This window comes from Oncorhynchus keta, chromosome 31, assembly GCF_023373465.1.
Source record: "Oncorhynchus keta strain PuntledgeMale-10-30-2019 chromosome 31, Oket_V2, whole genome shotgun sequence".
Classification (NCBI taxonomy): domain Eukaryota; kingdom Metazoa; phylum Chordata; class Actinopteri; order Salmoniformes; family Salmonidae; genus Oncorhynchus; species Oncorhynchus keta.
The window spans coordinates 11724608-11749099 of NC_068451.1; the positions used below are offsets into that span (position 1 = coordinate 11724608).

Below are 24492 nucleotides of genomic sequence, written 5' to 3' on the forward strand. Positions count from 1 at the left end.
TACTTTGGTACAATAACAAACACTTTTTGTAAAAGCAGTATAGAATTTGTAATAACATCAGTGCATACTTTATTTATGAAAATATACACAAATTGTATATCATTCTCCAAAAACAACAAAAAAGTTCATTTTGTTTACAACAAAAAGCAGACTAGCCGAACACAATATATTAGCTATAATTGTACTTTTTTCTTCAATTTCTATTTTATTTCTGTGTGATGTATATTCTTATTAATATTACATTTCATATGCATTTCCTATAATAGGATTCATTCTTTGTTTGTGTTATGCCCATGCATTGACATCTTTGTGTCTGGTCAGAAATAAATTAAATGTGTCTTGTCCTCACTTTACTATCTGTAGACTAAGTTTTGTACATTTGACAAAAAATTGCAGCATTGAACTGGTTATTATATTAAACTTTTTTACCACCTTTCATGATCTCACATGTACTAATATTACTACAGCCGTTTTGTTTTGCGTCATAAATCGTGCAATTTTAGTACACCCTTTGAAGAAAAAACGAAACAAAAAATGAAAACAAAACAAAAATATATTTATATATAATAAAATAAAATTCAAATAAAACAAGATTCCTAACCTACACAAAACCGCAAAAAATAAAATTGCCTTTTCTATATCATCATTACAATTACCATCGATGGTCACAATAATGATAATATTAACAGTAATAATAGCAATTATCATAGAACAATTATAATAAAAACAGACAATAGAACTGTCACCAGCACAAATTAACACTGGAAAGTGAGATTCTCTAAACATCATTCATTATATATGGGGAATATGGGGGCGCAGGTTAACTATTGTCATGACGATTGTCTTTTCATTTGTGATTACAGTGACCCTTAGTGTTGTTCTGGGATAATGTCAGGGCTTTATACAACACCTCGATTGGCCAGCGTCCATAGTACTAACCAACCCCATCGCCTGCTTCCGCTAGTCACCATTTAGTCTAGGTATGAAACATTGCTTCATGGCATGTGGCTCTATTCAAGACGTGGCTACCATTATTATAAAAAAAACTAAAAAAACATCAGGGTCAACGTTTTGTTCAAAGCTCAGGACACAACAGTCTTACAGTCTAAGGGTGTGTGAATATACCGGCAGGCGTGATCACTCTCTCTCTCTGCCATCCACCTCTAGACGATCGTCTAGACTCCTGACGAGTCAGGCTGCACAATCCCTACGGCAACAACTACAACGATATAAAACGATAAAGAGCCAATGGGAGGTCATTTGAACATGTTCTGGACGGAGTGCAGAGTATATGCGAGTATGGTGTTTGAGTGTGTGGAGCAATGAGGCGTTTTGGCAGAAATTTGATAGTGGCAGGGGTCAAATGAGCGTGAGATGGACTTGTCTTAAGTCACTGGTAGGGAGCGGTCGAGTTTACACTACGGTTCAATGAGTGAAATGCTGTAATTAATTCATGTGGCCAGGGAACTCTCCTCTAACAGAAAGCACAGGGGATACTTGTCTGGCTAATGTGTGAAAATGTGTTTGTGTGTGTTGAATGAGTTTGACGTGCCTGAGGACATGCAGACATGACTGTCCCTTTCTGGAGGACACCTGGCTTTTAAAGAGAGGGGGCATTTTGGGGGCTTGGGGGGAGGAAGGGGTTAAAGTGCGCTCCATCAGAGTACTAACCACTGCACACTCAAACAGTCCAATCCACTGCTACTTCCTTTTCTGTCCCTCTAGCACCCTCACCTGGCTTTGCAACCTAGTACACTTATGTACACACATAAATAGAAAGACCCACTGAGATTCAACACATTAGCTTTTAGGGATATCCTGCTGAACATATGTGAACATATATTTCTATATACAATCCCTGTCATCTATCATTTTCTCTGCATCGTATGCAGTTCATCACTTACTCTCAAAATCTGCTATCGCTGCTGTTTAAATATATATTTATATGCTCTATATGTTTACCCTCAAAAAACAATGTCCCTGCTATACAAAAGCCATACAGAAGGAAACAGAACAAATTGTTTATATACACAGTTCTTCACTTTTTCTCCCAGTTTACATCTCCTATTCAGAGCCTTCTGAAACACAGGCATTGTTTAACAAAAATATGTTTGTGTGAGTGTGGATGGATTTGAGCGTGGTGAAAATCGAAAAGTCAAGAAGGTAGTAAAAAAACAAAAAACAAACACAAAAAGAGCATTTGAAATAAATATCACAGAACAGGAAACACACGCAGCATCTGAAGTTGATCGGTAGGTATCTGTAGCATGTGTCATAGAGCTAGTGCAGCCCTTCCCTGATAAAACAGTATTTGACCTAGATAAGGTATCGATGTTTCAGATTAAATACCTGGCTAAAACTAAACAAAACAACGATCGTCCACTTTAGAAGAGTAAATCCTGTCTTATAAAATGGATAGCTAATCAGATTGACTCAGTGAATTTTGGGTTCTCAAATCTAAAACAGAAATGGTAATAGAAATTTAAAGATGGTTGATGGACAACAGTCAGACAGAGAGAGGACGCAATATATTTTAAAAACAGTTTAAATCTCATTCACAAATCTCATACTCTTTACAAAAACACCAAAAGCTGGATATAACAGTGCCACTGGGCAGATACAAAGAAGTGGATTCATTTTGGTTGTTCTACTGTTTCTCAACAGAGCAGTGCAGCTGGACTAGAGACCTACTGTGGATAAAAGACAGGAGGATACCAGGTGTGTATTATGTGATGTAGAGGGTGAAGAGAAAACCCAGCAATGTCATTAGTCAGTCAATAGTCAGTCAGTTTTGTAGCTGCTCTCTGTCCCTTCAAAACGAAAAGGAGACCGAGCCTGCTTGATCAAAAGAGAACTCATTCATTCCAATCCTAATCTTGTCCAACACACTATGTTGACATGTAATCCCTGGTTCGGTAACTCTGCCCCTATAGAGGGTGTTTGTGTTTGTTGAGTGTGTGAGTGTGTGTGTGTGTGTGTGTGTGTGTGTGTGTGTGTGTGTGTGTGTGTGTGTGTGTGTGTGTGTGTGTGTGTGTGTGTGTGTGTGTGTGTGTGTGTGTAGTACAATATAGTGTAAAACAGTATGCAGCTTGTGTGTCAACGCATACATTTGTGAGAGAAAGAGTGTGTGCAAGAGTATAAGAGCATGCGCAAATGGGCGTGTCCGGTGCATGTGTGTGTGTTTGTGTGTTGTGGAGGCATGGGTGTGAGGTCAGCATTTACTGTACATACGGTAAAAGGGTGTGGGATGGGGCATCTCTCCCCTTCACTCTCTTGTTCTACACATCTATGTGACCCAGGTGTCCAGTCTCATTCTTTTCACGTTGGCCCCCTCCTGCTCCTGCTGCTCCTGAGTGGACGAGGGCCTCAGGAGCCCCATGGCCGAGGAGGCCCCTCCCTGGTGGTGGAAGTCCTGAGCCTGCCCCTGGGCCCCATTGTCCCGGTCACCCTCGTAGGAGCTGCCGTTGCTGCTCAGGCTGCCGACGGGTGAGCGGCCCTGCAGGGTGGATGGCTCCAGGCGCAAGGCCCCTGGGTACTGGTCTGACATAGGGGCCCCTGTGATGGTCACTAGGCCCCCTCCTCCGCCACCCCCAGCTGTTGAGCATGGGGTGCTGCGGTCGCGGTTGGGCGACACGGGCTCCGACTTGATGCTGATGTTGGGGTTGGTGTTAATCGTCAGCATGGTGCCCTGAGGTAAGTGGCCCACCGGCCTGGAGGGACCGAGAAAAGAGAGAGAAATGGTGAGACGTGTGCTGACATCTGCTGGTCAGCCAGAGTAACTGCAACACTACTTACAAACACACATATCAACATTACCACGAACATCACTTTAAATACAGGATTCCAGAGAGGGACCTGCTAACCAGCACACAGTGTAGTAAGCGCTGATGGAACATAGAGTCAACACCTCCACACAATAGGTGGAGGGGGGGGGGGGGAATCCTAGATGACAGATGTGTCAGCAAATTGAGTAGCGGAAAAACAAACAGAACCTTGGAGAGAGAAAGAATGTAATTGTTTATGGGAGTGGTAGATAAGTGTCCCTTCTATGAACCGCGTAGGTCTTCAATTCTATGTGCCATGCTCTGTGTTCCACCCTACTCTTCATTCACACCCTGGGCTGTTTTGGCTAATTGCTAACGACAGGTAAAGTTTCACTGCTAAATGTTTTAGAGAACACTCTGTCATGACGTAGCTTTTAAAAGTGACTATAGGTTGATGGACTGAGGTTAGACACACGAACAGAGGTGCAAACAGACTGGATGAAAAGGCCACACGGAAGTGCACGGTCCACAAGCCATGCAGACGGACTCTGGATTCCGAAAGACCACTCCCATGCCTTGTGCCATGTGTCCACAGTCACTTATATTTAGCATTTAGTAACTCATGCAATTGTACCCAGACATCTCCAACTTCACACCCCGCCAACAAGTCCCATCTGTAAATTCACACAGCACTCAGCACCCTCCCCCTCTGTCCCACACCACTCCCCAGCACCCTCCCCCTCTATCCCACACCACTCCCCAGCACCCTCCCCCTCTCTCCCACACCACTCCCCTCGATTGGAAAAGCCAACTCACTTGAATCACTTCACCCTTAAATCAGATCACCCTTCAAAAAGGTCCAACGCAGCAGTTTTCATCTCATTATCAAGTCATTTCTGGCTAACAATTAAATATGTTACTGTGATTGTTTTCAATTAAAATAGTCAAAAAATAAACAAAAATAGCTTTTTTGCAAAGAGCAATTTCTCATGAGTGTGGAGTGGAAAACTGAAAACTAGCTGTTATTGGCAGAGAGGTTTGGACGTCACCAGGCGGTAAATTAGCGAATAGACCAATAAAAAAGATATTCACCAGGCAGGCAAAAACTCCATCCCACAAAAACAAGCAGCCATTTTTTCCCAAAAGTATTTTCAAACAGCTCTTACACTAAAAGGGCCTTTTCACAGTATTATTCCATCCTCAGTGTGGGAATATACGGTGAGCTCCAAAACTATCGGGACAGTGACTCATGTTGTGTTGTTTTGGCTCTGTACTCCAGCACTTTGGACTTGAAATGATACTATGAGGTTAAACTGTCAAGCTTTGATTTCAGCGTATTTTCATCCATATCAGGTGAACCGTTTAGAAATTACAGCACTTTTTGTCCCCCCATTTTAGGGGACCAAAAATATTGGCACAAATAAGAATAGAATGTATTTCTAAACATTCCTACATTCATGTGAATGCTACCATGATTACAGATAGTCCTGAATGAATCGTGAATAATGATGAGTGAGAAAGTTACAAATAGCATATCCCCAAGACATGCAAACCTCTCACCATTAGAATAACAGGGGAGGTTAGCATTTTTCGCGGGGTATGATATTTCTGTGTCTGTAACGTTCTCAGTGATCATCATTCACGATTCATTCAAAATGAACCAGAATTATGGTAGCATCCCCATTAATGTAGAAGTGTTTAGAAACATATTCTATTCTTATTTACACTAAAAGTGACTCCAAAATGATTGGTCACAAAATAAGGTGAAACAACAACAACAGTGATGTAATCATTGCGTGCTCGGAATATGGGACCAAATACTAAACTTTTGACTTCTTTAATACACATAAGTGAATTTGTCCCAATACTTTTGGTCCCATAAAATGGTAGGACTATGTACAAAAAGTGCTGTCATCTCTAAACGGTTCACCAGATATGGATGAAAATGCCCTCAAATTAAAGCTGACAGTCTGCATTTTGTCACTGTATCATTTCAAATCCAAAGTGCTGGAGTAAAGAGCCAAAACAACAAACAAAATAAATCACTGTTCAAATACTTTTTTTGCTCACTGTACATAACACACAGGTAAATCATGTTTTTGACTGCACTGGGCCTTTAAGCTAGTGTACTTATAGGGCACAATGACCCATTCATATTATTTTATATATTCACGATTGCACAATAAAAGATGCAAGAATGTGATTCTGTACCCTACAACACACACACATGCTCTCGCTCATGTGCACTCACTCCCTAAACCCTTGACTGTGTTACTCTGCCTCTATGTACCACTTTATCAAGTGTAAGCCCGGCATTATGGACTTGTACAGGTTGATGGATTATAGTGTCACAAGGGTCCTGTTGCTATGGAGAATAATACGGTTAGAGTCAGCAGGCTGGTGACAGTGATGAAGGCTCGCTCAGAGCGCTAACACAGCTGGCGCAGTCAGAAGCACACGGTTACAGTACAGTACAGTATAGCGCCATTTCCCAAAACCTGGTCCAGAAGGACCATTGTGTGCACAGTTTTCACATTAAACCAATCTCTCAATAAATTAGCTTAAACTGAGTTGATAGTGAGTTGCATGGATGATTATTACCAGTAGCTTCTGTTGAATAGTTATTGGATCTGGTTTTAAATGAAAACCAGCATGCATGGGAGTCCTCAAAGACCAGGTTTGGGAAACAGTGCCATGCTGTGTGGCTAGTTATACACTGAAGATAGAAGAGGCTGGTGGGAGGAGCTATGGGAAGATGGGCTCATTGTAATGGCTGGAATGGAATGAATGGAACAGTATCAAACATGTCAAACATTTGGAAACCACATGTTAAGCTCTGTTCCATTTATTCCATTCCACCCATTACAATGACCCATCCTCCTATAGCTCATCCCACCAGTCTCCTCTGACTGAGGAGATATACAGTACCAGCAGAGACCCTCTTCCCTGCCAAATAGCAAGTTTGATTGAGAGGCCATGCTGTAAAGGGAGGGTAAACAAGAAAGTTTGAGAAACTAACACAGGGAGGGTGATTCAGAAACCTGCTCTCCATTAATGTACATAACAGACAGCCCAACAACTTGGCAGAGTTAGAAAATACTTATTATAAACATGACTAAATCACTCTACATTCAAACATTGGGTATTCATGTTCTAAATAAAATGTAATTATAGACTCATCATTTTGAATTTATTGACCAAGACATCAATGTAGTCCCTAAATAAATGTTATTTTATCGATTCTATTATTTTTCCCTTTGCTGCAATGTAGGGTAATCAAGCTGGAGTGGATGTGTTGACACAATTATTCCCTATCCTGTTGCCTGTGCAAACAAACAACTATTCCTTGAGGAGAAAGGAGCTTTCTCTGAACTAAATAGGATATTATGTGCACAGCACACAAATCAGCAGTGTGTACACAAACAACTATTCATTTCTGTGTACATTGTAAAACATGCGTAAGGTAGAGACAGAGACAGAGACAGAGACAGAGACAGAGACAGAGACAGAGACAGACAGACAGACAGACAGACAGACAGACAGACAGACAGACAGACAGACAGACAGACAGACAGACAGACAGACAGACAGACAGACAGAAAGCGATATTGAAAGGAAGAGACAGACAGAGAGCGAGTTAAGTGATAGACAGATAGCAACATACTGAGGTAGCGAGTTGTGTGTGTATGTGTGTGTGTGTGTGTGTGTGTGTGTGTGTGTGTGTGTGTGTGTGTGTGTGTGTGTGTGTGTGTGTGTGTGTGTGTGTGTGTGTGTGTGTGTGTGTGTGTGTGTGTGTGTGTACCATTTCGCCAATGCAAAAGGACATGTCTGTCTGTCCTTGCATTAAGGACATGTTCCCTAAACAGGAAGCATTTCTCCAAAACCCCTTAAACCTCCTCAACTCAGACCCTTTCTCTCCTGAATGCATCAGCTGGGTTCCTCAAACACAGAGACCAACACATCCTGCAAGGCTGAAGGCAGCCATTCAATAAACAAGTCACCGTGGGAAGGCCAGCGGGACGCCCTTGACACAGCATTAACATTTAGATTGGTGTGCTAGTCAACAGGTGCACGCTAGTTGCAGTGAGTCTTTACAGGAGGCTCTGGAATGATTGGCCACTCAGTGCAAGAGAAGGAAGTGGAGAAAAAAAAACTGGCAGAAATCATTTCCCCCCTCACTTCCCACGGCGAGTAACCAGGGCTGACAGGGAACGCAAGGTTTGCAGTGAAAAACCGTCAATCACCTTTGATTGGAAGTGTCTGCTCACTGCAGCTACTGTGCAAGGGAATAAATAACAAAAACAGTGGGACTGTACGTATAGCCTATGTAATCAAACGCTTGTGTGAGAGAACAAATCGTGGGTGGAACGTGCTCTTCAGGGCAAAATGAGAACGGTTTGATCAAGTGCCTTACTTTGAAGCAGCAGTTTCACTGATCATATGAAGTACGGATGAGTGAAATCTAACTATTGGTCTTACTATCAGGCCATCCAGGTGAGAGAGATTAATAGACCTGTGCTTCAAGACAAAAAAGGAGGACTACACTACTCATTCTTGGTGTGTGTCAATGCGGTCCTGTGAGACTGACGCACACAGCGTTGGGCGGCTGCCATATTTCTCTCTTTGGTTCCAACACTCAGAAACAAGCCTCAGAAACAAGATATAAAAGAAAGAGGAAAGACGCAGATCCGGGTTCAATACATGGCTGTGTCGCAGCCGGCCGCGACCGGGAGACCCATGAAGCAGCGTACAATTGGCCCAGTGTCCTCCAGGTTAGGGGTGGGTTTGGCCGGCCGGGATGTCCTTGTCACATCGCACTCTAGCGACTCCTGTGGCGGGCCGGGCTCATGCACGCTGACACGGTCACCAGGTGTATGGTGTTTCCCGCGACACATTGGTGCGACTGGCATCCGGGTTTATCGAGCAGTGTGTCAAGAAGCACACTTGTGTTTCAGAGGATGCACGGTTCTCGACATTCGCCTCTTCCGAGTCCGTACGGGAGTTGCAGCGATAGGACAAGACTAACTACCAATTGGATGTCATGAAATAGGGGGGAAAATAATAATATATAAATAATGTTTTACAGTGTAAGTGTACATGAAATCTAAACTGCTATACCTTCATTATGTTCTTATGAATTTAACCCAACCTGAGAGCCGCACAAACTTAATTTGATACGACAAACAGTAAATGCATGATGATAACCACACATGTAGCGCTAGATGCTAATTCCTTCACCTCAGGTTAGCAGCGAAATTGGAAATGCAGTTAGCCATCTCCCCGTTCTGTTTCTCTGCGCCCCACATGCTGTGGACAAGGGGGAGAACAAACAGGCGGTTACATACAGCTACCCCGCGGCTAGCCGAGCCGCCACAATTTAGCGCTAACAATGCTAATAACGAGACAAAGCTGAGAGCTAATGAGGATCACTAGCTAGCATTAGCCTACAGCAGGTGGTCATTCCAGCCATTACAATGAGCCTGTCCTCCTATAGCTCCTCCCACCAGCCTCCTCTGATGCATACTATACTATAGCAAGTGGATACCAGTGACGGTCTGAGGTGTTCAGTTTGGGTCGCAGTTTATTGTAGCTAGCAACCATGCTTTGCTTCTCTCGAGGAAAAATGCTTAATTTCATGTCAAATGCCAATGATGCACGGCTTTAGTAACTCAGACTTGCTGATGGAATTGTGTGCAGACAGTAAGTGCAAGTGTGTTTACGGGTCTATGGGCTAAAGAACAGGTAAGTACAGAGGGATAGTCTGTATGGCATGGGAGAGAAGTTACTGCTCAATGATTGGTCACATAGTATGGGGAAAGTTTTGGGTTAATTCCCTTGAACTAAAACTCATGAATTGAGAGCAACGCAGATATCGGTTTAGGGCAGGGGTATTCAAACTTTTTCAGAGGGGACTCAATTTTTTCAGCTTTAATTTCTGGTGACCCCATTTTTCCCCCCATGATCTTCTCCCATCCCAACCCAAATCTAACGACACAATGTTAAAATTGAATGACACAACCGTCAATGAATTGCATTTTCTGCTCTTATTAAAATTAAAAGAAACCAATAAAAACATTTACTTAATAATTGTTTTTGTACATTGTTCCATACAATAATCTAGACACACTAGGGGTCGCGACCCCAACTTTGAATGCCACTGGTTTAGGATGCAGCTAGCTACACTTATACAATAGGGTGACCGGGGAAGTGTACTTACACCAAATTACTGAGTGACGCCAAGCTGATCTGTTGTTGTTGTTGTTGTTGCTGCTGCTGCTGTTGTTGTTGCTGCTGCTGCTGTTGTTGTTGCTGCTGCTGGGATACTGCTGGTTGCTGTTGCCAGGTGGACATGTTGCTAGGCAGCAACCCTGATGGTGTGAATGTCTGGAGCGCTGTGAGATCTGCACTTGTCAGCTGGTACTCTGAGATGGAGGGAGGGGGAGGGAGGGGAAGAGAGGGAGGGAGAGAGAAGGAGAAATACTCACACATTGATCGAAGTGAATATGCACACGATTCACTTACAGTGGTAAATTGTGTTATTTTCTGCCTTTGCCAATTTGGGTAATTACAGAGCAGACTGACAAAAAGAGAATAACTGAAGAAACTAATCAAAAGTATTCACCCTTGTGTTTCTGTCATCCACTGGCCCTAATACACTTGCTTTAAGACATACTACAGACATACAGTGTGTTTCCAATTCCAATATTCTGCAAGCTTCGCCCGTGAGCAGCGAGTACCCTTTTCTTCTTTTACTCACCAGTGTTGTAGGCCGTCTGCATGGCGGAGAAGGGGGCTAGGAGACTGGGCGTCGCCACGGAAATCACTGGCGTGGACAGGTTCCCTTGTGAACCGCCTAACCTCTGAGCATTCTGGGAAGACAGAGGACACAGGAAAGACGCTTGAACATCAGGACACAGGAAGTAAAGACTTATTTTAAACCAGAAGGTTTGTGCCCACGCAGTACCATGACATTCGCTAAACAGTATCAAATAGAAACGATGGTGGGGACATCCTGGCCTGTATGGATCATGGCCTGTACGGACTTCTCTATGACACGGAAACACCAATATTCACGGCCACGTGAACGAACAGTTGGTGGAGGTGTTCGGAAGTGTTCCACTCAAATGGAGAATCATGCGAATTGCTTGAGAGGCATGCATCGGGCAGAACAACCAGAGTGAGCGTCAAAGTGATTGTGTGTGTGTTGGTGCGTGGTGATAAGTGTGTGAGTCAGGGCTCAGACTCTCCCGGGGTGGAGGTCATTGTGCCATTGGTATCACCTTGTAAACAGTTTGTCCTAGTCAATGGATACACACACTCCAGAGAGTACTGTAGCCTATACACAATGACCTTCTGTCCATCCCAACATGGATTACACACACATGGAGTTGACCCATGCACATGCCAAAATACAATGCATTCACAGAGAGCTTTACCTCCATTTTGGATTTACCACACATAGTATGCATACACACTATTCTATAACATACAATACCAGTCAAAAGTTTGGACATACCTACTCATTCAAGGGTTTATTTTTTACTACTTTCTACATTGTAAAATAATAGTGAATACATCAGAACTATTAAATAACACATATGGAAGTATGTAGTGAGCAAAAAAGTTTTAAACAAATCCAAATATATTTGAGATTATTCAAAGCAGCCCTTTGCCTTGATGACAGCTTTGCACACTCTTGGCATTCTCTCAACCAGCTTTATAATGTAGTTACCTGGAATGCATTAGAATTAACAGGTGTACCTTGTTATATTATATTTATATATAAATATATTTTGATTTGTTTAACACTTTTTTGGTAACTACATGATTCCATGTGCTATTTTATAGTTTTGATGCCTTCATTATTATTCTACAATGTAGAAAATAGTAAAAAATAAAGAAAAACCATGGAATGAGTAGGTGTCCAAACTTTTGACTGGTACTGTACATTGTACTGTGCTCTTATTCGACTGATACTACACTGTAAATACTGTATACTAATTATCTACTAATATACCAGTACGACAGTATACCAGTATGACACTCATGCCTGTGAGACCACAGTGTTGACACAGCAACCACAGTCAAGTCTAGGAGTTTCTATTCACCTCACTCACCAACTCCAGCTCCTCATCGGTCTGCAGGGGGCAGTAGGACAGAGAATACGGGTTACGGCTCTGTACTAACCTGCTGATCTAGGATCAGCCCCCATTCCTAATCTTAACCATTGGGCTCATTAAGGGGAAATGCAAAACTGAACTCAGATCAGCTTCTGGGGGGATATTTCATCACACACTCACGAAAATATCAAATTCAGAACGGCAATGATGAGATGCATGGATGCATTTTGAAGTCAATCCTTCTTTAGCACAGTCTAAAGCCGCACTCAGTGTGTGCCAAAATCAACCTTTGAATTAATCTTATTATAATTGCTGTCCTATTAATTGTTCAATTGCTTTATAAACGAGTAATGACTCAGCATCTGTTTTGTAGAAAAATGTGAGCTTCCGAGTGACACCACTCTGAGAAACAAAACTTTATTACTGTAGACATCCCAACCTCCTAAAATGTGTTGAGTTACAAGACACAATAATAAATAAATACCTCTATTTCAACCGTTTACAAATCAAACAGCATACGCTTCATTTTGGTATTAAATGTTTATCTCAGAAGGAATAGAGATTCATAAAGATTCAGCAGCCCATTGTTTTGTGACTGGCGGGACACCAATGAAGCATTTATCAATGTGAGAAAACAACACTCAGTTTGGGCCAGTAGAGCTCCCGTAGTGAATCTCTCTGTGGCTCACCAGCTGCATCAGGCTCTTGCCGCTCTGGGAGGTGATGACCCGGAGATCAGGCTTGCGGCTGTTCACCATCTGAGGGCTGGGCGGAGGTGGAGACTTGGCCAGGACTACTTTCCCCAGGCTGTTGCCGTTGGAGACGGAGAGGAGGCCGGGGGAGGCCCTGGCACTGATGTAGCCGTTCGCTGGTTGAGAGGGAGACGGAGAGGAGATATTAATATGGTGTTAAGGAATGGAAGGAGTGTTTGTGTGGTGTGTGTATGCCTATCACTTACTGTAGGACAACTGTAACGCTGTGAATATTAGTATGAACCTGTAAACATTACTCGTTTGACCCTTTCACGCATTACACTATAACACTACTGACAAAACCTCATAGCTTTTCACTACAGGAGCAATGTCATTCCTATGTCAACCCTACGGCATCCCTATGTCAACATTCAGACAGTCCCCTTCAGGTTATGCCATGTGACACATCCCTAAGAGAAACAACCTTTTGTTATTACTCAAGACATTCCAACCTCCTAATGGGTTGTCTCATAAGACACAATACAAAATAAAAAAACTCTAATATTTGAATTAGTTCACAATTCAAACAGCGTACGCTTCGTTTTGGTTTCACTCATTATGAAGAGCCATCGAACGGCTCAATGGTGAGCAGTGTTAATCTGGGACAGCATCAAGCTACTCAGACAACAGCATTCCTTCTTGCCATGGGACAGACCCTCAGCCTGGTTTCCCCTTACTTGGTTAAAAGGAGCCGTTGACTCAAAGAAAGACAGGCTCACTGTGTGGATAGGGGAGCGGGGGACTTTCCCAGCACTGTCAGGAACACAACCAGGCAAACACAGACAGTAGACACACACAGACCGAGAGAGAGAAACAGAGAGAGAGAGATATATACAAAGAGACATGCACACATACTGTGGGCAGGCACACAGTCAGATGCACAACTACACACGCGCACACACACACACTCCCTAGAGCTGGGCAGGGTTCTGCGATAGCAGATAAAAGTTGCTCCATGACGTGTCCCAGATGCTACCAGCATGTGACACCGTTTCATCTCAGTCACACATACTTCAGTTCAGACACACACACACACACACACACACACACACACACACACACACACACACACACACGCGCACATGCGCACATGCACACGCGCACGCACACATGCACACGCGCACGCACACACGCACACACACACACACACACACACACACACACACACACACATGCACACGAGTGGCAAGGAGCGAATGATGTTTGTTCCAGACTCATTTGTGGGAGCAGTATCAATAACACACTACTTCCATCAAACATACAAATGCGTAACAGTTACCATAATTTTGCTCGCGCCATTCATAACTGGATAGAGGACTCTGGGCAGCCAGTGAAGGTTACTTTATACTGAGGTGTTTTGGGATGGGAATATGTGAATTCACGAGTGTGAGCCACAGCCGAGGCAAAAAGTGGAACAGGGCGATGGTGGATTTTTGAGTTGTACCTGACCTAGCAGACAGACACTCGCTCAGTCCTTCCTCTAAGAAACTGGATGCTCACTCATCTACCCCAGCAACAGAGGGAGATGAAGGAGGAGAAAGAACATGTGTTAGTCAGATGTTGGCCCCAGGCCCTGGGCTCTTTGAACAACAGGGCTTTAGTGTGTAACAATTCACACTTATTATGTGCCTGTGTGAATGCTTATCCATGCATGTGTTTGTGTATGTACATGTTCATGTATGTGTTTATGTGTTGTATGTATGCATGCATCAACATATGCGTTTTAGTGTATACCTGTGAGTGTGTGTGTGTACTCGCTCTCCCAGGCTCTACTCCTATTACCCAGTGCCGGGCGTGGGAATCTCAGGAATGTCGGGTGACGTCAATGGTGACATTCCCTGAGCCCAGAGCCTGGGTCTGTGTTCAACAGCTGAGAACGACAGAGCGAGGGGGAGGAGGATTTGGAGGGAGGAGGGGGAAGAGAGAGAGAGTCAGCGGGCTAGCAGGGTGAGTCACTTGAGCTGCGTCTTGGGACCACCGCACTGTTTACTGCACTGGAGGGTTACTGAGACAACCCCAGTTTAGAGAGAGAAAGGCATCGTGACTACTGTGGTCCCTGTTCCATGACTTTGTGACTTGGGTCTGATTCTGAAACTTGAGATAGGATTGTGTAACTAATTGTCGTACGAGTCTTTCATTGATATCAATGTGAAAGCCGAACCTATGCTCACAAAATCTAGGTTAAGATTTGTTGCTTAGTGCCTTAGTCACAAATAGAAAAACATATTCTGCTCTACACAATAATACAGCCATTCATTTTTGGGGAAGATGTTGTAGTACAATATCTGATAATATTGTAATCTACCGATGACTGCATGCCTTGAGCAATTAGATTAGAAGTGAGGCTCTGGCCGGTGTCAAAGTCACCTCTGAGGAGATGGCTCTGCAGTTTGAACCACAGGGGATTGGAGTGTGTGTGTGTGTGTGTGTGTGTGTGTGTGTGTGTGTGTGTGTGTGTGTGTGTGTGTGTGTGTGTGTGTGTGTGTGTGTGTGTGTGTGTGTGTGTGTGTGTGTGTGTGTGTGTGTGTGTGTGTGTGTGTGTGTGTGTGTGTAAAGGGGGGACATGGGGGAACAGCTGCGATAGAGGGAGAGAAGGACAGAGAGAGGGAGGGAGAAAGCGGGGTCAGGGGAGACAGAAGAAGGGGGGGTGAGGAGACGGTGAAGATGCTAGGTCAGAGTGTTCATGTCATTCAGGTCTCTCTCTACACCTCTCTTTCTCCCTTGTTTCCTCAGTCTTTCATTCTCTCTCATTCTCTTTCCCATCAACCCCCTGGGCTATTTACAAGCGGCTTTCCTGTGACCCTCAGCTGTCGCTGGCCAACAGGTGTGTGTGTGTGTGTGTGTGTGTGTGTGTGTGTGTGTGTGTGTGTGTGTGTGTGTGTGTGTGTGTGTGTGTGTGTGTGTGTGTGTGTGTGTGCGTTTGAGTACATGAGTGTCAGTGTTTGTGGAGGTTGCAATCGACCAGCTAACGTGACATCTTTTTCTCTTCCATCAAACAGTGGAGTCTGTCCCAAAGTGTAATCCATACACCTTTTATGCTTTACTATAACCCACAACTCTCATCACGTCAAGGAAATCCATGAAGGGTAAAAACTAACAAGCTAATAATCTATTGTCACAGCTACAACAGAGAGACGCAGTTCACTGTGTATACGGTATCATCTTATTTGCTAGGTAAAAACGACTCAACTAGGTATTTTAGCAGAAGTAGACGTCACTTACGAACAGGGCTCGGGCATCCTCCGTTGGAGTTGTTCAGTTCACCTCCTAATAGAGCACCTATGGAGGGAAGAACAGAAGACAGCGGCCATGTTGAAAAGGACAAGTTGCACATACAAGAAAACATGAACAGGAATAATGCTGAGTCCATATCATTGATGCTGTTCACCAAGCTCGTCACCAAGCTCAGGAACCTGGGACTGAACACCTCCCTAGATCCTGGACTTCCTGACGGGTAAACTCCAGGTGGTAAAAGTAGGCAACAATAGCACCTATGACCTCTCTTGGGTAGGGGGCAGTATTTTCACGTCCGGATGAAAAGCGTGCCCAAAGTAAACTGCCTGTTACTCAGGCCCAGAAGCTTGGATAAGCATATAATTGGTAGATTTGGATAGAAAAAGTTTGTAAAACTGCTAAAAAGATATCTGTGAGTATAACAGAACTGATATGGTAGGCAAAACCCAGAGGACAAACAATCCAAAAAAAAAATATGTTCAGCCTTCCACTGTTTCCAATGGCTTTCATTGTTTATTATGATGAGAGTCCTCCCAGATTGCAGTTCCTAGGACTTCCACTAGATGTCAGTCTTTAGAAAGAGTTTCAGGCTGGTTTTTGGAAAACAATGAGGTAGAAGTTGTAGTTTTTCTAAGTGGCTCTCATTTTGGCTGTAGTGTTTCCATGCGCGTGGGTGAAAGCATATTATTTGTTATTCATCTCCGGTAATGAACATACTATTCTCCGTTTTAAATTTTATCGTTTATTTACGTATTAGGGTACCTGAGGTTTGATTATAAACATTGTTTGACTTGTTTGGATAAGTTTATTGGTAATGTTTGGGATTAATTTTGTATGCATTTTGAAGGAGGGAAACCCGTGGATTATTGAATTAAGTTTTTATGGATATAAAGAAGGACTTTATCGAACAAAAGGACAATTTGTGATGTAACTGGGGCTTTTTTGAACTGCCAACAGAAGAAAATCTTCAAAAGGTAAGGCATTTATTATATCACTATTTCTGACTTTTGTGTCGCATCTGCCTGGTTGATAAATGTTTTTCTTGTTTTTTACGCAGGGCGCTGTCCTCAGATAATCGCATGGTGGGCTTTCGCCGTAAAGCTTTTTTGGAATCTGACACAGCGGCTGGATTAACAAGAAGTTAAGCTTTATTTTGATGTATAATACTTGTATTTTCATGAATGTGAAATATATATATATTTCTGTAATTTGGAATTTGTGCTCTGCAATTTCACCGAATGTTGGCCAGGTGGGACACTACCGTCCCACCTGCCCATAAGAAGCTAAGCCACGCTAATCCTGGGGTACCTCCAGGGGTGTATGCTTAGCCCCTTCTTGTATTCCCTGTTCACCCATGACTGTGCGGCCACGCACAACTAACTCCATCATCAAGTTTGCTGATGACACGACGATGGTAGGCCTGATCACGAACGGCGATGAGAAAGCCTACATGGAGAAAGTCAGAGACCTGGCCGTGTGGCGCCAAGACAACAACCTCTCCCTCAACATCAGCAAGACCAAGGAGCTGATTGTGGACTACAGGAAACCGGAGCAGGTGCACACCCCAATCCACATCGACGAGGCCGCAGTGGAGAGGGTCAAGACCTTCAAGTTCATCGGGGTCCACATCACTGAGGAGTTAACATGGTCCTCTCACACCAGCACAGTTGTGAAGACAGCACGGCAGTGTCGCTTCTCCCTCAAAGGCTGAAACGAGTTGGCAGATCCTTAGGAACTTTTACTGCTACACCATCTAGAGCATCCTGACTGGTTGTATCACTGTCTGGTATGGCAACTGCATCACCCTCGTCAGGAAGGCCCTACAGAGGACGGTGCAGACAGCCACGTTCATCATTGGGGGTGAGCTCCCAGCCATCCAGGACGTACATGCTAGGAGCTGTTTGAGAAAGGCTTGAAAAATTACCAAGGCTTATATCCCCTGGCCATAAGACTGTTCAATGGCTAACAACTACTGCCCCCCCTCACACCTACACTGCTGTTAAAATGATTATTGATTAGATCTATTACTACCACTACGCTGCTGTTCACTGATTATTGATTGCCATTACCATTCGTATTTATTCAGTTATATATATATATATATATATATATATGTCCAAATTGGGCCCAAAATGTCAATATTTTGTGTGGCCACCATCATTTTCCAGCACTGCCTTAACCCTTTTGGGCATGGAGTTCACCAGAGCTTCACAGGTTGCCACTGGAGTCCTCTTCCACTCCTCCATGACGACATCACGGAGCTGGTGGATGTCAGAGGCCTTGCACTCCTCCACCTTCCGTTTGAGGATGGTGGTATTAATGTTTTGTATAAACCTCCTATCACGCCTTCATTTACACTCTTGCGCACACACACACACACACACAACTTATGCCATACTTATCCCTGCCTACATGTACAGTACATCTCAAATACTCCAGTATCCCTGCACATTTTGTACAGGCACTGCACCTGTATATAGCTTCCTCTTATTTTTTATTTATCCTGTTTTTTATTTTGTATTATTAGTTCAATATTACTGCACTGTTGTGTAGGGCTTGCAAGTTAAGTATGTCACTGTACTTGTGCATGTGACAAATAAAACTTGAACTTGTGATGAAGTCAACCATTAAGCACTGTCCACTCTGTTCCTTACCTGCGCTGGCCGGTCGCTGTGGTAACCCTGGAGACCCAGTGTTCCTCTGGAGAGATGGTTGCTGTGGTGAAAGCAGGCGGGGGTCTGTGAGGGTGGAGGTGACGAAGGAGGTGGTTACCAGGCCGCCAGAGTTACTGAACTGGAGAGCATTCTGATTGGACACTGGCACCGTGACGGGCATGGAGAAAGTGGGCTGTGGGACGGCTGACTGGAGGAGAGACAGGAAGAGGGGCTTAGAAATTTAAACCCACGATTGGCACATGTATAATGTTACACACACACTCTCAGAAGCATGTGCATGCACAAGAACACACACATACTATCGCACAAGATTTGTTAGCATGCAAACTGACTTGTGGAAATAAGAAGCTGAAAAAGTGTTTGCTTTCAGATCACATGCAAGATTATGTGTACATCATAAAAGCTACATGGGATTGTTATTGCATTGGTTATTGGTGACATGTCATATAGTATCTTTAATTTAGGGAAAATTGAAGAGAAACCATTGGAGAAAAAAAAGTTTTTTTGCACAGAGCTTGGAACTTTGAGTATCTGATATGTAGCCTCAACCTGAGAAGTTGACTGCTAATTTACTTACTTTTACCTGGAAGTAAATGTTTACCCTTAAAAATGTATATAACTAGCCACTAAAACATTATCTAAAGTATCAAGGAGTGCTTTCTTAAAGTATAAGAAGTGTAGTTAGCAAATAGCTTTGAACAGGTCCCAAGTCAGCTAGATAATACTAGCCATGTGACCCAGCCCAACACCAGGTCCTAGTCAGAGACAGGACCCATGCCAGGGTTGTCCACTCTTCTGCCTGTAACCCATTTCACCCTGTTCCTCATCATGGCAGAAAGCAGGCAGGGCCTCTATATATAGAATATGGGCCAAGCGTGGCCTGGTACTGTATGTGCTGAGTGGGACCCAGTTTAAAGAGAAAGAAGATGCTCTACTCTGTCCATCATATCGACCTTCCTTCCCGTTAGCCTACAGAGTATTCCACAAGTTTACATCTGGGATGTGTGTGTGATGTTATACAGGGGAAGAAAGGGGAGCAGGGAGGACTAAGTTGTTTTGGTATTGTGTGTTTTGTATTGTATTTGACATAATCTGATAAGAGTCCTGTCATTCTTGTGACAAACCATTTGTCAATGTGGGGAGATGGAGTGTGTCCTTTTCCTTTCTTTATAGCATTTTAGTAGACTGAGTAGTAGTCTGTGTCTGCATTATCCTGTTCTAGTGACGATCAACAGTGCTAGGTAACGTAAAGACAGAAGGGCATCCGGGCTGTCACTAGTGCTGTAGCTCCTCCGACCCATAAGACCCGTGAGGGTGTCATGTCACGTACACAACTTCACTCAATATGCTGCATATGGCAACAATGTTCAGGGGACTATGGTGACAAAACCAATCTGCCTTGGACTCCACAATAATAGAGATGTCTCAAATCCCAGAGCACCAGAAACAGAGAGAGGCAGAGAAAGAAAGAAAGCACGAGAGAGGGTAGGGGAGAGAAAAAGAAGAGCGAAAGAGAAATAAAGAGAAAGACAGAGAAAGATCAAATGGGTAAACCTACTGGGCATGCTGGTGGCTAGGTCTGGAATCTGGGGAGGTAGTCTACAATATAAGGCAGAAGGTTACAGCACTGCACACTGGCCAGGCAGAGAGGAGGGAGAGATGGATGGGTGGAGGGATGGAAGGATGGCGGTGAGGTTAGTGTGAGGGGGCAGAGGTGTGGAAACGTGGAGCATACAGCACTGGGACAGCACTCCCTACATACACTTATCTCATTAAAATACCGTTGAATATTACACTGATGTACACTAAACTGTGCTGTGCCATTTGGTCAGATGTCTCTTGGATAACAAGTTATTCAGTGGTATTGCTACGTTAGGTCAGATAACTGCCAGTGGGCATAATCTTAATATTAGTGTAGAGTGGCTCATTCATTGTGTCAAGTACATGGCATTACAAAGGCACTAAAATGAATCCTATTGGATAAATAATAGTCATTCAGCTTTTCCTCGGGCTAAGTTGGTTCGTTGAAGGCAGCTCAAGGCCTCCAATGGCATAACAAAAAAATGAACCTATTTTTCTCAGCGGAGCGCTACATTGGTGTATTTCCTAGATGCGAGGGTATCAGAATGAATTAAACTCATGCCCTACTTTCCTTCCCTCCCCCTTGTCCTAGAAGCCTTTGAAAGTTCCCTTTCAACTTTAGGAAATATCTCATCCTATTTGTTAGCAGTGATGGATTAAAACCACAAAAACAACTTTCAAACAACGTTCCGTTGACCTTTAAAGGTCCTTGACATTTGACTACAATGTTGATCTCACCAGTGAATACTCTGTAAAATGCAATTAGATTGAATCGTTATACAAAAATAATGCTCAGCTTTAATCTTAGTATTGTTGGAATACAGGAGGGAAAACGAGTGCTTTAAACATTTCTAAAATAACTTCAATAGACGGAGAAATAAACAAAATTTGTCTCTCTTTTTAGTACAAATTTGACAGTGACAGTCTTATTTCAAACAACAACAGGAAACGCATAACATTGCAAACAATATCAAGTAACATCACTTAAATCTGAAAAGCTAAATCAGCTGTTTCACCAATTGGCAAGTTCCAGTCTTTCCTTATAATTCTGTCCATGCCTGTAGACTGTATAGCTAGCCTCCCTAAACTCCCTAGGGCCTTCTACTTGACTCCGGGGATTGCAGTACGAGTGGGATTAAGCATGTATATCCCAGCCCCCTAGCTGTTATGTTGGTGGATTATGATGCTGTTGAGGGAGATTGGTGCTGTATGCTTCCGTTTGCAACAGTGCGCCCTGTGAAAGGTGTGCCGGGCAAGGTGGGGGATGGGGGCTTGCTTGCTTCCAATCGACTGGGGCGGGAGCTACACTCTCCAGGGGGTAGCAGATTCAATTCTATTTTTCTTCTTTCTACTCAGAAATGCTTTTAGGAGCCATTTCAGCTCACCACAAACATCAAAGTGTTGGAGATAAGGCTTAGGTTAAATGAGCAGTATTTACTGAATTGATTCGATAGAGAGACATTCAACTTTTTTGCTGAACTGCTGCTTCAATGTAACTGAGTGGTTGGTTGTGTGATAATATTATCAGTTTTGGATAACAAAACCTTTCCATCAACATTGTTTTTTTTGTTTTAGTGACAATATCCTACATAATGCAGATTATGCAATACATTGTAGTACATTGTTGTATAATACATTCTAAGAAACCAGGGCTTAAAATCAGGGATAGGTGTGTATATCTCCAGTTCAGCTCATCCTGTGAGCAGTAAAGTCCTTCACATTGTCTATCGAGTTCTACTCGGGCCAAAGTCCCATCCCTCGTGACCAATAGGGAGGCCAGATCAGACAGGAAGCCTGGTTGTAAATTGAGTGCTTCTCATTAAACTGACGTTAATGACATTACTGAGCCCTGGTGGAAAATAATGAATCATAAAAAAATTGGCACCGGAGAGAGGAATAAAAGAGGCGATAAACCGTGGCAGCGTGCCAATTATAAGGCAGCCCTGGAGAGTGTCTGACTGACACCCTGGAAAATGAGGAACGGCCTTCCGAACCTAGATGGTCACACTTTATCTGTAAAACTAACACCCTTGAAAAGCATTAATTTGTACGATTCTTCTCACTCTAACAAAGGGGTGACAACGCATAATGAGATCTATTGCTTTGAATGCGTTTTGCCCCGTTTGCTATGGCACTTTTATGTAGTCTTCATGAAATCTGCCAATAGCTTATGAATGACTCCTGAGACCGGTTATGTCATGTTTATGAAGTCTTTATGATTACTTCCTAAATGGTTGGCTGCGACCACTCAATCAGAGTGTTGAGCTCCGCGCCCAAACCTCCTTGCCCTTGCCCGGGCACACACGATCAGGGGGGTGAGAAATGGAGGGGAGTGGGTGGGTGCTCTGTGAGTATTTGGGTTGCTGTCTGCAACCGGATCTGGGTAAAATCCAGTCCAGGTAACACAGCAGATGCAGTACTGCTCACGGTACTCACTGACAGCCTATAGCTCTGCATCATTTTATCAAACTCCTCGTCAATTTTTTTGTATTTCTCCTCAGTGTGGGGGGTGAGGGAGAAGGGCTCCTCAGGGTCTGGGCTCTCTGAGTCCCGGTGCTCTTTCTTGTTCAGAGCCTTGGTCCGTTTGTTCCAACAACAGAGAGAGAGAGAGAGAGGGAGGTTAGAGAACGTGACGAGAGGACGATGGTACTCACGCCATAGCGCTTGAACAGGATATCCAGGTCCTCGTTCTTGCGGTACTTGTCGTCGTTTAACGGGCTTTGGTCGATGGAGTCGTCGCCGTCCGGCTCAGGGCTGTTGCAACCATTAAAGCCTTTCTTTCGCAACGTCTGAAGCGGTTAGAGGAAGAAGAAGCAGAGGAAAACATTTCATTTTCACGCACAATTATGTCAACAACACCCATCATCCAGACTGTTGTACCACCATTTAAATTCTAATAATGATAAAGAAAAGAACAGCGATGGCATTCGAACAAGACCTGTAACATGATTCTGATCCTCAGATAATATATAACATCGATCCATCCCAGGAAGGTCAGCACCTATGACCATCGTTTCGAAGCTAACCACCTTCAAAGGTCTACTCTACACAAATCAACAAAGATGTCTGAAATAAGGCATTATTACTGGACAATGACTAACAATTTATAACGAAACATTCTTATATATATATATATATTTATACAGTTGAAGTCAGAAGTTTACATACACTTAGGTTGGAGTCATTAAAACTCGTTTTTCAACCACTCCACAAATTTCTTGTTAATAAACTATAGTTTTGGAAAGTCAGTTAGAACATCTACTTTGTGCATGACACAAGTCATTTTTCCAAAAATTGTTTACAGAAAGATTATTTTCACTGTATCACAATTCCAGTGGGTCAGAAGTTGACATAGACTAAATTGACTGTGCATTTAAACAGCTTGGAAAATTCCAGAAAATGATGTCATGGCTTTAGAAGCTTCTGATAGGCTAACTGACATCATTTGAGTCAATTGGAGGTATACCTGTGGATGTATTTCAAGGCCTACCTTCAAACTCAGTGCCTCTTTGCTTGACATCATGGGAAATCAAAATAAATTAGCCAAGACCTCAAAAAGTATTGTAGACCTCCACAAGTCCGGTTCATCCTTGGGAGCAATTTCCAAATGCCTGAAGGTACCACGTTCATCTGTACAAACAATAGTACGCAAGTATAAACACCATGGGACCACGCAGCCATCATACCGCTCAGGAAGAAGACGCGTTCTGTCTCCTAGAGATGAACGTACTTTGGTGCGAAAAGTGCAAATCAATCCCAGAACAACAGTAAAGGACCTTGTGAAGATGCTGGAGGAAACAGGTACAAAAGTATCTATATCCACAGTAAAACAAGTCCTATATTGACATAACCTGAAAGGACGCTCAGCAATGAAGAAGACACGGCTCCAAAACCGCCATAAAAAAGCCAGACTACGATTTGCAACTGCACATGGGGACAAAGATCATACTTTTTGGAGAAATGTCCTCTGGTCTGATGAAACGAAAATAGAACTGTTTGGCCATAATGACCATCGTTATGTTTGGAGGAAAAGGGGGGGGGGGATTGCAAGCCGAAGAACACCATCCCAACCGTGAAGCACGGGGTGGCAGCATCATGTTGTGGGGGTGCTTTGCTGTAGGAGGGACTGGTGCACTTCATAAAATAGATGGCATCATGAGGTAGGAAAATTATGTGGATATATTGAAGCAACATTCAAGACATCAGTCAGGAAGTTAAAGCTTGGTTGCAAATGGTCTTCCAAATGAACAATGACTCCAAGCAAACTTGCAAGCAAAGTTTTGGCAAAATGGCTTAAGGATAACAAAGTCAAGGTATTGGAGTGGCCATCACAAAGCCCTGACCTCAATCCTATAGAAAATATGTG

The 24492-nt window shown here is 43.3% G+C and overlaps 1 protein-coding gene across 12 annotated transcripts in view; it reads right to left on the reverse strand.

Moving 5' to 3' along the window:
- Window positions 1–40: 40 nt before the first annotated feature.
- Window positions 41–24492, reverse strand: part of LOC118364049 (myocyte-specific enhancer factor 2D homolog) — a 72396-nt gene continuing 47944 nt past the window's right edge. For 2 of the 12 annotated variants that reach the window (XM_052489575.1, XM_052489576.1), the window contains exons 4-13: window positions 22563–22700; window positions 18525–18732; window positions 15859–15915; window positions 12574–12752; window positions 11873–11902; window positions 10522–10633; window positions 9982–10186; window positions 9003–9071; window positions 6693–6743; window positions 41–3710 (exon numbers count right to left, since the gene is read on the reverse strand). In XM_052489575.1, the coding sequence (XP_052345535.1) occupies window positions 3287–3710; window positions 6693–6743; window positions 9003–9071; window positions 9982–10186; window positions 10522–10633; window positions 11873–11902; window positions 12574–12752; window positions 15859–15915; window positions 18525–18732; window positions 22563–22700 (1473 nt within the window). In that variant the 3' untranslated portion in view covers window positions 41–3286. Of the gene's footprint in view, window positions 3711–6692; window positions 6744–8998; window positions 9072–9981; window positions 10187–10521; window positions 10634–11872; window positions 11903–12573; window positions 12753–15858; window positions 15916–18524; window positions 18733–22562; window positions 22701–22780; window positions 22916–24492 lie in introns of those variants that run through there. The other 10 variants (XM_052489578.1, XM_052489577.1, XM_052489581.1 and 7 more) reach the window with 10 other exon arrangements.